This window comes from Mastomys coucha, unplaced genomic scaffold, assembly GCF_008632895.1.
Source record: "Mastomys coucha isolate ucsf_1 unplaced genomic scaffold, UCSF_Mcou_1 pScaffold12, whole genome shotgun sequence".
NCBI classification, from domain to species: Eukaryota; Metazoa; Chordata; class Mammalia; order Rodentia; family Muridae; genus Mastomys; species Mastomys coucha.
The window spans coordinates 36,672,331-36,685,310 of NW_022196894.1; the positions used below are offsets into that span (position 1 = coordinate 36,672,331).

The following is a 12,980-nucleotide window of genomic DNA, read 5'->3' on the forward strand; positions in this document are numbered from 1 at the left end:
TGATATAGGCCTCTTCCTTTGGATTGCCTAAGAGAATACTCTTGTGACTCTCCGGTGGGCGCATAACCCACGTCTGCCCCCTCCTTGTGAGGTCCCTGGAACAAACCAAAGTTTGATTCCACCGAAGTTCACTCCGAAGAGCAGTGTGTTTATTAGGCTTACTTGCTGAGCGTGCGTGAGGAGCTGCTGGCAGGAGCAGGCGTGACCTCAAAGCAGTCCTTGTGGAAGGTCTGCAGTCAGCATGGAGGGCGGCAGCTTCTCTGTGCCCACACAGATGGCAGCACTTTGGGTTAATCTTCCCTAGCCTATATAATTTAGCACCTCCCTAGACCTCAAGGCCATGTGCACTTAGGGCATTTCAGACATGGCTGAGTGGAGTAATGGGGACCGGGAATGAGGGCCTAGTTAACCTCGCTGCTCTTTCCTTCTATGAGGAAATGTCAACAAAGCTACATGCCCAATTGTGATTGACTGTTAACCTTCTAACTTTAAGCATCCCGATCCTGTCGCGTTCCTTTTTCTAATTACTGGGGAGGGGGGTGTTTAAGGACAGGCTGTGGACTGAGAGTCTACACAGTATCATGTTAACCTGGCCATCAGCGTGAAGAGATAATTGCCCACTCGGTCAACTGATTTTGACCTTATACTCTGGTGTCACCGTCATGGATCCCATCAGGCACTGTGTACTTTAAGAGGTGTCCCGTACCTATCTTGCTGTTTAATTTCCCCTTACATATGGCCAGGCATTGCTGCTGTTCCCAGACACCATCAGCAGGCCTTTGTCTCCCTTGCATAGTCGAATATGCTTACCTTTTGATTTAAATGTGAGCTCTGAGGAAAACCGTGGCCCAGTGTGTGTGCGTGTGCGTGTGCGCGTGTGCGTGTGTGTGTGTGTGTGTGTGTGTGTGTGTGTGTGTGTGTGTACACGCATGCACAAAGGCTGATGAGAGTCAAGCGTGAGGCCTTTGCAGTATGCAGGTTCTCTACCACTGAGTTCTATTTACTCTGCACTTCTTACCTGTCTCTTCAGACTTAGATCTTACTTTGGTCCAGTCTTATTGCATGGATCATGCACATGCCTGCCCCCCCTCACCCCTTTTGTGGCTGGGGAGAGATGGCCCTTCTGCCTCCTTACCTTTGCTATCCTGGGCAAAATTCTGCTGGTGGCAGGCAGTTTCAGTTTCAGGGTCTCAGTGACTTCTGATGGCACTATGTATCACTGTGTTTGTATGATGGCAGTATGTAGCTCGGTATAACTCTGTACACTGTGTGTAATGAGCTCAGGCTTCTTCAGTGCCCCAACAGTCCCATGGATGTAGGTATAAGAAATGTTTTTGCCTACAATTACAAAGAGGAAGCACAAGGACACTGGGTATCTGTTCTCTAGGCCTTGTAGGAAATATGGACTTGTTCCTTTTGCCACATGCATGTGAATCTACAAGAAGGGTGGTATTGTTGACATCAAGGGACTGGGTGCTGTTCCTAAAGAGATGCCCCCTAAGTGTACCATGGCAAAACTGGAAGAGTCTACAACATGTCCCAGCATGCTGTGGGCATCATTGCAAACTAGCAAGTTAAGGGGAAGGTTCTTGCCAAGAGAACGAATGTGCGGATTGAGCATATCAAGTGCGTATCAAGTACTCTAAGACCAAAGACGGCTTCTTGAAATGGATGAAGGAAAAGGATCAGAAGCCAAGAGAAGTCAAAGAGAAGGGTACCTGGGTTGAGCTGAAGTACCAGCCTGCTCCACCCAGAGCTGGACACTTCATAGGAATAATGGAAAGGAGACTGAGCTGCTGGATCTAATTCTCTATGAATTTGTGGCTTAAGGTACAAAAAGGAATAAATAGCCTGGACTGTAAAAACAAAAACCAAAATGGAAATGTTTTCACTTGCCACACACTCAGTGGTAGGAAGTTAAAATGACTTGCCCAAGTGTTTGAGATTCATGGTGGATTTTATTGCCAATCACTCCTGTGGGCCTGCCTCCTTTCTCCAAGGACTCCATTGTAACTGTATGACTACATTTTCCTCATTCCGAAGACCTTACAGCCCTTTAAAATTTGTATGTAAACTCACTTGAGAGCCACTTAAAATGGATCCTTTTCCAGAAAAGAGACCAAAAGCAAAAGTTACTAAACGCAGAGACATTTGATGGATAACATTGGTAAGAGCAGTTCTGTGATGGCTTTCCCTGCAGGCTTCTTCTGTTCTTCCCCACAGCGAAGCTGGGCTCAGTGCTCCTTAGCCTACGCTCTTCCTCACCAGGGTCTCACGCCGGATCCGGGTCCTCTTGCTGTGGCTGTGGTTCCTAAGAACCCTGGAGTTGTTCAGTTCAGAACTCTAGGAGTTCTGTCCTGTGCTCTCAGCCAACTGCCTGGAGTATCCTAAGTGCTAACACTCCCCTGCAGGGCGTGCATGCCAGGTCTCTCATGAAAACTGCTCTTTGGTACCTAGAAGGTTGTATGGAGCCACTGTTTCTATCCCCGGGGCCCTGATGTAACTGTTTTTGGTTTAGTTTTGTTTTGTGTTTTGATAGTTAAGAGTTCCTTCATTGTTAACTAGAGTCTGGTGACCTCAGACATAAGTCACTGCTAGTAAATGATGATAGTAATAGCTGTGTTCTAAATATTTTATTTCTTTTTGTTGCTTTTAGGCTGATAAATGCCATTTCTCAGAATTTTAAGTTCATGAATGTGATTGTGATGGTCAGCCTTGGTTTATCAACTTGATTAAATTGAGAGGTGCCAATGAGATCAGTTGGGTATAGCTTAAAAGGTACCTGGGAGGGCATTTCCAGAGACAGTTAGATCATAATGGCAATGACCAAATCAGTGATTAATGATGGATTTTTAATCCTATGGAATTAATGGGAAGTGGTGAGTATTTTCAATTTGCGGTTTACTTGGAGGAAGTAGGTGACTAGACGTGTGTTCCCAGGGACTATATGTTACCCTGCTCCTCTTCCTCATCTCTGCATCTTAACCGTCATGAAGTGAGTAGCTGTCCCTACCGACCATATCTTTTCCACCGTGAAATTCTTACTGGCCACAGGCCGGCCCATCAGCAATGGAGCGAGCTGGCTATGGATTGAAGGAAACCATGATCCAAATTAAAAATTTCCTCCTTTAAGATTGTTTCCCTCAGATATTTTCATGGTGTAAGCTGATGACCATAACTACATCCACTTCTGTTACAGCATACATAAGGTCACTAGTGTGTACGAGGAGTATAGAAACCACTCAACCTCAGAGTAGCTTTGGGGATGCCAGGTGTTAGGTTGGAAACATCTACAGTGTACTGAGTCTTTCTGTTTGGTTTTTCTTCTTGTCTGGAAAACATCAGTATTTAGTTGACTGAGTTTGTGAAAAGTTTGAAATCTTCTATGTGGTCACATGGTTGTGTTATTAGCTCCCTCCACTGCAGTTGGAGAGGGCATCAGAGTTGTATTGAGGGTTAGCCTTAGCTCAGCTTGCTGACAGGGCAGTAGGATAAGAGCCCTTTCAGCCTGGGAGCTACTCTCTGACTTACCTCCCACTCTATTCTCCTGAGCTTTTGGCGGCTTTTCCTTATTAGTCTTAACAGTGGTTCAGTGGATGTTCAACTCTTCTTGCTTGTTCTAGAGTTGTCCAGATGTCTCCTACTCCATGGTCTTTAAGTAGGCACAACTGCTGAGTTCACAAGACAGCATAGGTGTCTTGTGAACTTGGACCCCATGTCCTTTGCCTGTGGGCATAAGCCCTAGGAATGTCTCAGATTTAGCCTAAGAATAATTCATTGTCTTGCTCTCAAAACCAAATGATCTTCTTCATACCCAATTTTCATGAAAGACACTGCATTCCATCTGATTGCCCAAGCCAGGAGTTGAGCGGAGTGGGGTGGTGTGTTGAGCTCTGTAGAAAGCAAACTCTTAAGATGGCAGTTTGCAGAGGGAGCACAACCAAAGCTTGGACTGGAACTGTCTCCTGATTTACATCTCTTCACTCCTCAAAGAGAAAAGATGGGCAGGGGGCAGTATATTTATCATGAGACTCATGGATGCTGAACATACCTGGTGTTCTAAGCAGCCTTCACATGGGATGGAATCACTCACTCACATTTAAGGTGATACTGAGGACCAGTGTTATCAATAACAGCTATGTGGGGTCACCTTACTTAGTGAGGTCACCCAACAGCAGATCAAAGTACAGGGAGGTGGGCATGAGGCAAGAGTAGTGGAGGTGAACCATCTCCCAAGTGTTCCTGGAATTCTAGCCCCCGAAACCAGAGCTAGCTAGAGTGTCTGTGGGGAACAAAGGGGCTTTGTGCTAAATGTCACTTCTCTGTCTTCTCTTTTTTGCTCCAGGTTGCGTTACAGTAAATATTTTGGGGGCGTCACTGCCCTCAGCAGAGAACAGTTTTTCAAGGTGAATGGATTCTCTAACAACTACTGGGGATGGGGAGGAGAAGACGATGACCTCAGACTCAGGTGAACAGCAGAGAAGGGAGCTTCCCGGGGCTCTGCTCTCAGTGGTGACCTGGAAATCCACGCTTGTGTGTAGTCCCTGGAAATGCCAGGCCTGCAGGTCCTAAGGCTGCAGAGTTGGGATTCATATCCTTCATGTCAGGGTATGAAGGGAGGGCAGAATGACCTAAATTTCTTTGTCAGTGGACGCCTAGAAAGCAATGAGGGTCATCTGTTGCTGAGTTTGGGGTTCAGAAGTGTTGGGGGTGGGGCAGGGGACCCACCAGTGAATGGGAAGTCCCATATTTAAGGTTGTCTGTGAGACTTCTACTCTGCAAATGGCTTATGATAAGTCTCATGCTTTTCCTCAGACCCCAAGGGCCCTGACATTGTTCCCAGTATGTGGAGCAGGATGCTAATTTTATCTAAGGAGCCACAAGCCCCAAAGAAGACAATGGTGTCCTTTTGCTACACCCTGTGGCAGCTTCCTGACCTGGAAGTCTCACTCAGGGCTGCTGATGTAACTCCTGGATCCCTTCTTTTTGCTCTGGAGGGCCAAGAGGAACTTCTCAGGGTGCCTGGCCTCCTCTTTTACATGTTCTTCAAGACACGTTGTGGTGTGTGTGTGTGTGTGTGTGTGTGTGTGTGTGTGTGTGTGTGTGTGTTGATGGTAAAGCTCTTCCCATTGCCCAGAAATTCCTAACTATTCAAAGGCCCGTAAGTCAGAGTTGTGATGACAGGGCCTCCTGGGCAGTCAGGGGACCTTTTTCCTCTTCCTGATGCTGCTTAGAAAGTATGTGTTCTAAGCTGGAGTTCTGAATTAATAGATATGTGACGATTGAGGTTCCCACGAGGCTGGTGCGAAGGAGCTTAGAGCCTCATGCTGCTCAGTCTTGTCCCCTTTGGGGAGAGAGCCTTTTGCAGTGTTTCTGAAAGAGGGTGGTTTTCCTACCTAAGGGCTCCATGTCAACGAGCCCCTCAGCAGTCACCACTGATCACACAAGCTGATGATCATACAGAGTCAGGGTTAAGAAGGGCTAGAGGAAGCCACCATTCCCTTTTCCCCCAAGTCTATTGCACTGCTTAGCTGGGCTGAGCAGTAGACAGTTGCTATGGTTACATACCATCACTGTCTCCTTTTCTACCGTTCCTTAGCTTTAAGGGAGGCTGAAACCTTAAGTCTTGTTTTTATAGCAGTGGAAGGGTGACCACCTTCAGCGGTCTCAAGAGTTCTTGTCAGAGATCTCTGCTCATGGCAGAACTTCAGGACAAGCCAGTAGGAAGCAGAATTGGAATTTATCCAAAGGTATTTTTAACATATGCTGGGTATAGGAGTTCACAGATATAGAGGCCTTTTTTGGGGGAAAGAATAAGATATACCCACGTGTTGGTCTGAGCTTCTCTAAGGGAAATTATACTTCATTGTCTTACATGGCTTGCATGTGTACACACATGTACATATATTTGATCCTGTTTCTGAGATAGATTGCCTAAAGAGTATAAATTACAATGTTTTTACAATTTTTGATATATATATATATATATACATATATATATATATGTATATATATATATATATATAGGTTTTTTGAGGCAGGGTTTCTCTGTGTAGCCCTGGCTGTCCTGGAACTCACTCCATAGACCAGGCTGGTCTCAAACTCAGAAATCCACCTGCTTCTGCCTCCCTTGATCTTTATTTTTTGCATGCGAATGTTTTGTCTGCACAGACATACCTGTGCACTGTGTACATGCAGGGCCTGCGGAGGCCAAGAGAAGGGGGTCCGATTCCATCTGAGACTGGAGACAATTGTGAGCCATCTGGTGGTTGCTGGGGATTGAACTCTGGTCCTCTGGAAGGGCAATCGGTGTGCTTAACCATTGAGCCATCTTTCCAGCCCTACAACAAGTTTCAAAGATTAAGCAGAGCTTAAAAAAACCTATGAGCTGGCTGGCTTATTTCTCTTCCAAAATTTTTCTTTTGTAAATGAAATTGGATGTGGTTTGGGGAGGTGGGCTATTTAGATTTACAGATGAGGGGTGAGTGTTAGGGTGGGAAGCTCGAAGTCGGAAGCATTCTGGCTGTAGGTGGACACTGTTGTTTTTAGCATCCTAGTCTGTAAGGAAAACCCTGCGTTATCTCTGCAGGCAAGTTTGGCCTTCTCAGCAGTGCTGAAATTTCCTTTCTGTCTGCAGGAAAGGCAGCTAGATACCAGGGTGTGGGGGCTCTTCCTCTCCACGTCTCTTTGCTTTTCTGTCTTTTTCTCCTGCCTCCATGAGAACACCATGGTCCTCAGAACAGATTTCCACCAATGCACTGGATAAGCCAGGAAACATAATATTGATTGAGGCCTGCTGACTAATATTGAGCACCACCCATCTTTTCCTCCCACAGTATTTTATTACTGTTTGTAAAGCGTGTTCCATACGAATTCTGTTGTTTGAGCCTTTGAAAGGCATTCTGTGTCACCCATCTCATTTCTAGACAAGGCCGAGATCTGGTAGGGTGAGCTGACTCGATGACATTGTCAGCCACAGAACTTAGATCGAACCTTGGTTGGTGGCTGAGATTACGACTATACACAGTCATTCCTTAGGAATTCCTTGTGACGAGATAGCATTATCAGTTATGGAGCCCTGATAGACTTGACTGTCTTGCTGCTTAGGATGCATTAAAATTAATATTTTATCAGGTTCTTTCCTCTTGTTTTAAGAGTAATGAACTCAAATTGGCATTTCTCCTCTAAGTAAGTGTTGAATGTTTTGAGCCATGTAAGACAATGAAGCATAACTTTCTTGCACCTACACATGGCTGTGTCTTATTCTTTCCATGCAAAACCTCTATCTCTGTGAATGCCTGCACCCAATCTATGTTAAGCACTTCAGGTCCACTTGGAACTCTGTGTAGCTCAGGCTAGCCTCAATTCATCACTGATCCTCCTGCCCCTGATTAGCATTTCCACCCAACCTGCTGGAATTACAGGTGTGTGTTACCACTAGAAGGAAGCTTCTTTTAGTTTTTGAATGACCTTTGTCTAATCTAGGATGGTGAAGTTTTGCATAGTTTTTTAGAAATCCCGTAGGGTTGTTGTATACACTGCTTATTTATTCCTTCCTGAGAGGATGTGACTGCTAAGTGTCTGGGTGGCTTTAGTGACATTGGGCAGTGACCATGTCTCAGAGATAATCATTGTGCCCGTGAGTAGCACCACACTTTGCCAGCCTCCTTGTGTGTTTGTGTGTGTATGATTTACTTTTAATTACAGGTGATTCTTTTAAAGTACTTAATGGGATACAGTTCAAAAGTGAACTTCGTTATTTTTCTAGGGTTGAGCTCCATAAAATGAAAATATCCCGGCCCAAGCCCGACGTGGGCAAATACACTATGATCTTCCACACCAGAGACAAAGGCAATGAGGTGAACATGGGCCGGTAAGTCCTGGATTCGCACACCAGTGTGAGCCTGGGTATCACGCCTCTTGTGTAGCTAGCACACCATTGCTGGATTGATTCCATAGGCTGGAGCTTTTAAAGCAGAGCTCAGAGTAAGGGAGAGGAGTCCCTAGACCCTCTGTTTCAGGGCTTGTGAACTCTGGGCTTTTCTGCTTTGTCCTACCTTTTCTTCTGCCCATTGGATTCTTTGTCATAGCATCTATGTGTACACATACATCCTTATATACATTTTACATACATTTTACATCCATCCTTAAAATATAAAAAAGAGCCAGAGTACCATTATCATGCCTAAAATAAAATTAACAAAATATTTCATTATGTTACTACTTGTCCAGTCTTTTTAGATTTCTCTGACTGTCTAGTAAGGATTTGTAAAAACAAAAACAAAAACAAAAACAAAAACAAAAAACCCACTAGTTTGCTCAGCATGGTAAGTAGATGTGATGTCTACATTATTATGAGGATGATCTCCTTTGGCCTAGAGGTTCTCTTTCAATTCTTTTTCTTTTGGGAAGATGGAGTTTTACTGTCTACGTAGTCCATTTTAGCCTCAAGTGCCCCCCTCCCCCACTGTCTCCTTCTGAGTGCTGGGAGTGCAGCTGAGCACCGCCAGGCCACACCCCTTCTTTTCCTTGCCTTATTCACGCAGTTTGTTTGTTGGACATCAGGGCATGCTTCTGGTGGATTCAGAGTCAATCCCTTTATAGATTTGTTTTTTTTTTTTTTGCTAATTGTTTCCTATTTGCTAATTGACTTGATGTGCTCCTGTGACAATAATAATAATAATAATAATAATAATAATAATAATAATTATCATTATTATTAATACAAGCTGGGAGGACAGGTTTGGGGTCAGGATTGTTCTGTGGCTTTTGGTTACTGTCAGCTGATATACTCACCCTGAGATTTCTTGCAATATCTTTACCTAGTGAATTTTAGCACTGATTTCTCATTGCCTACATCAAAGTTTCGGAGCTGTAATGTCAGGGATAATAGTCTGGTATCCCTGAACATCTTTGGGTTTGTAGTTCATATTCTTCCTGATAGGAGCGTGGTCTTGACTTTGGCCAGCCAGCTCTTCAGGCTGACTCCTGAGTCATGAGGATGGCACTGTGGCCGTCTGGAAGCTCTGCTCTGTGCTTTGGGGAAGGCAGATGCCCTAGCCTCGCCCTTTCCTCTCCTGCCAAGCTTTGGCCCTTTCACTGGGAATTCCAGCAGATAAACACATTGTGTGTGTGGCTCTGATGGAAGAATTTATGGGTTTTGTTTTGAGCTTCTTTTTTCCTTTGAAAAGCAGTGTTCAAGATTATTTTGGCCTTTTTAAAATTTCTACATGCTATGACAGTGTTAAAAATCTTTAGCTCTTTTGTTAGAGGCCACAGGTCTAAAAGAACAGACTTTTCCATGTCATTTCAGTATTTATCAACAGCCGTGCATTTTTCTGCTTGTTAACTTAATTAATAGTTGCAAAAGAATAATTATAAATGATATGAATAGTATAAAGCATCTGGATGCCCAGACAGACCCCATTGGTGTGTCCATTTGGCCTCCCTAGACCCATACCCTCCTCTTAGCACTCACCCTGCCCTAGATGACACTTCCCCGAACTTTATAATAACTGCTTTTGTCATAATGATAACCCTTAGGCTGTTTCTTGGTTTTCTTGTTTTCCATATATTTATATTCCTAAACAAAATAGGGATCAGTTTTGCACATTCCCAGCCGTGTGTGAGTGCAGTCGCACTGTGTTTTTTCTCCTTTGACATTGTACAGCTCAGTGCTGTGCTTCTGGGATCCACCCATGTTGTCACGGTCAAGGCTGAGCTCCTACCCCTGTTGCTCCGCTCCAGCCACAGAGGTGGCTTACTCTTCTTCATCTCCATCCTGTTCTTTTGTCTGTCTCTGCCCCTGACCACACAGTCTTTGCTTAGAGTATCACTTCCTTCCTTCTTCACTTGGTCAACTGCATGTCTTTTAAGCTTCAATGAAATTGACCCTGTTGATGTCACTCCCTAGACTTTCACAAAGTAAGGTGATCCTTATCCTCCTATTCACACACATACACATACATATACACTCACACACACATACACCTACACACACCTACCCATACATATATACACAGACATATACTCACATATATACACATAATATACACATTCATGCATGCTCACACACATACACACTAACACAGAGACAGACAGACAGATGCAGGCAGATAGACACACACTTGAAGACTCTTATGAAAACTATGTACCCTCCTGTCATAGACAACTTTCTTCTCACAATAGTGGAATAGTCAGAGATCCCCTGATGTTCAGCCAAGAACCTGTTCAGAGTGGACAGCACACACCCCTTTTCTATCAGTGGTTCTTGTAATCCCTCTGTCCTATAGATGGGAGTGCCTTGGAGACAATGATCTATCACTGTTGATCCAGGCTATCATTATTTGATCCACAAATACAGGGCTATCATTATTGCTTGTTGCGTGAGGAGCATACTTTTTATTTTTGGTAATAAGAAACCCAACAGGTATAGTAAGTTATAAAAGTACTTACAAGAACACTTTGGGGAAGGACAGATAGCAATGGGATGCATGTCATGTTCTCATTTGCTTTTTTTTATCTTTAGAATGAAGCTGTTACAACAGATGTCACGGGTCTGGAAAACAGATGGCTTATCGAGTTGTTCTTACAAATTACTGTCTGTGGAACACAACCCTTTATATGCCAACATCACAGTGGATTTCTGGACTGCTGCATGACCTGGATCCTTTGATGACGCTCAGAACTGATGATTTGATTGTCATACTTTTGGCCTAGAGACTTCCATATTAGCACACGTTAAGAACTTGTTCGAGCTAATTATTAGGCTGAAATTTTCCATTTTCTCAACAGAGCTCTTGGTTATGTAGAATGTAGCACCATAACAACAAGACAGCTTTCTTGGTTGTTTTGATCTTGGCTGTAAAATGTTGTAATGCACACCCTTGAAGGACTAAAGATAAGGTGATGTAATGAAGTGAATGTGTGACCTGTGTCCTTGAAGGATTTGCTTCAGCAATGTATCATGAGATCAAAAAGTGGAGAACAAAATTCTCAAGCGTCTTAGAGAACCAGAATTGCTAGGTCTAAGACAGAAAGGTACTAAGATATATGTTTCTGTTACTCAGTGTATCCTATATGGCCATCTGTGAAGTGATGGATTCCAGATGTAAAGAAAGCCGCAGAAGAGGGGAGCAAAGTCAAGAATCAGATGCCACAAGAATGACAGTGAAGATCTGGCAAAGGACAGAGTATGGATTGAACTGGCAGCGGTCCCTGTGCTGGCTGCTGTCACCAATCCTCTGTGGTGGATGCCACCTCATCAGAAACACCTTCTATTCTATGGCCGCCCGACCCTGAATGTACCCAGCCTCTTGAGAGGCACAGGCTAGTAATAGCCCACCAGAAAACATACTGTCTATTCATTTTTAAAGCATTTTTATAAAATGATTTTGTACATGTAGGATATGAATGAGCCATTTATAAGCCACGTAATGACTGATAATATGTCTGTAGAGTATCTCTGTAGTAAAATGTGAAAAAGCTTCCCGTTCTTGGTCTTGTTTTTTTACTGTTAACTTAGGCCATTTATTTGTTTATTTGTTTCAGTACCTGTAATTTTAAACATCTTAAAAACAGGACAGTGGACCGGAGAGATGCTCAGCGGTTAAGAACATGCACTGCTGCTAGAGAGATGGCTCAGTGGTTAAGAGCACTGTCTGCTCTTCCAGAGGTCCTGAGTTCAATTCCCAGCAACCACATGGTGGCTCATGCCCATCTGTAATGGGATCTGATGCCCTCTTCTGGTGTGCTTGAAGAGAGTGACAGGTACTCACATATATAAAATAATAAATACATAAATCTTAAAAAAGATCATGTACTGCTCTTGCAGAGGACTTGAATCTGGTTCCTGGTACTCCCTTGAGAGGGAAGCTTACAACCACCAGCTTCAGGGGACCCTATGCCTCTGACCTCTATGGCTCCTGCACACACATGTGTATACCCCCATACACATGATAATAAAAATAATTAAAAAAAAAAAACAGAACAAATTAAGCCTAGGGCCCCATTCCTATGGTTCTGTCACTGCCTCCTGTTGGTGTCTGTGACTTCCTTGTACAGCCAGCTGCAGCAAGTCATGTCTTGGCCTAGTCCCTGGCCTCTCTGGGTCTTCCTCCTCTGTGTCTCCTTCGCACAGTCAGAAGTGGGAACCACAGGGTTTGGGGAGTGCACCTGGTTGGTTAGTCCCCAGGCAGCTGTTGGTAGCCCTTGAGGGGACAGAGCGCTTTTTTTTTTTTTAGATTTATTTATTTATTTATTTAATGTATGTGAGTACACTGTAACTGTCTTCAGACACGCCAGAAGAGGGCATCAGATCTCATTACAGATGGTTGTGAGCCACCATGTGGTTGCTGGGATTTGAACTCAGGACCTTCAGAAGAGCAGTCAGTGCTCTTAACCACTGAGCCACCTCTCCAGCCCCGGGACAGAGCTCTTAAAGAGGCAGAGTGTAGGTTTGAGGAGATAGAGCCTATCATTTGGAATAATGTTGAGGTTGGGGCACTTTCATGGCAGCTAGAGAGATTTGAGAAGGTCCCAGCACTGCTGAGCTTCCAGGGCAGCAGGGGCAAAGGTGTAGGAGAAAGGAGAGGAAGGCAGTAGGAGCCATTCTGGTGCTGAGTCAGAAGGGCGGGAAGATACTTCATTTGCTAGGGCGATGCTTTTAAGCACTGTGTGGCTGTGCCCTGAGGCCTCTCAATCTGCCATTACGTGATTCGATTCCGTCATCATTGAACTCTTTTGGTAAGTGCAAATAACATCTAATCCTGCCCAAAGAGGAAGGGAGAGCAGGAAGATTTGGAATGAACAATAGCAAACAAGGAAGGAGAATTTGAAAGGACATTTTTAAAGGCTTGGCAGGTTTACTCAGGGCCAGTCTGGTTTATCAATAACTCAGCATAGGGAGTAAAAGTTGTAATTTTTTTCTTTATTTAAGAAAACCATACTCAGGGGTTTCCTATTTCCTTGCCAAACCTTAT

At 44.1% G+C, this 12,980-nt stretch overlaps 1 protein-coding gene across 5 annotated transcripts in view; it reads left to right on the plus strand.

The window, feature by feature from the left end:
• Nucleotides 1-11,490, plus strand: part of B4galt4 (beta-1,4-galactosyltransferase 4) — a 28,513-nt gene extending 17,023 nt beyond the window's left edge. For all 5 annotated transcript variants that reach the window (XM_031363873.1, XM_031363874.1, XM_031363876.1 and 2 more), the window contains 3 exons: nucleotides 4,346-4,468; nucleotides 7,769-7,873; nucleotides 10,529-11,490. In XM_031363873.1, coding sequence (XP_031219733.1) covers nucleotides 4,346-4,468; nucleotides 7,769-7,873; nucleotides 10,529-10,661 — 361 coding nt within the window. In that variant the 3' untranslated portion in view covers nucleotides 10,662-11,490. The remainder of the gene's footprint in view (nucleotides 1-4,345; nucleotides 4,469-7,768; nucleotides 7,874-10,528) is intronic.
• The last annotated feature ends 1,490 nt before the right edge of the window (nucleotides 11,491-12,980 follow it).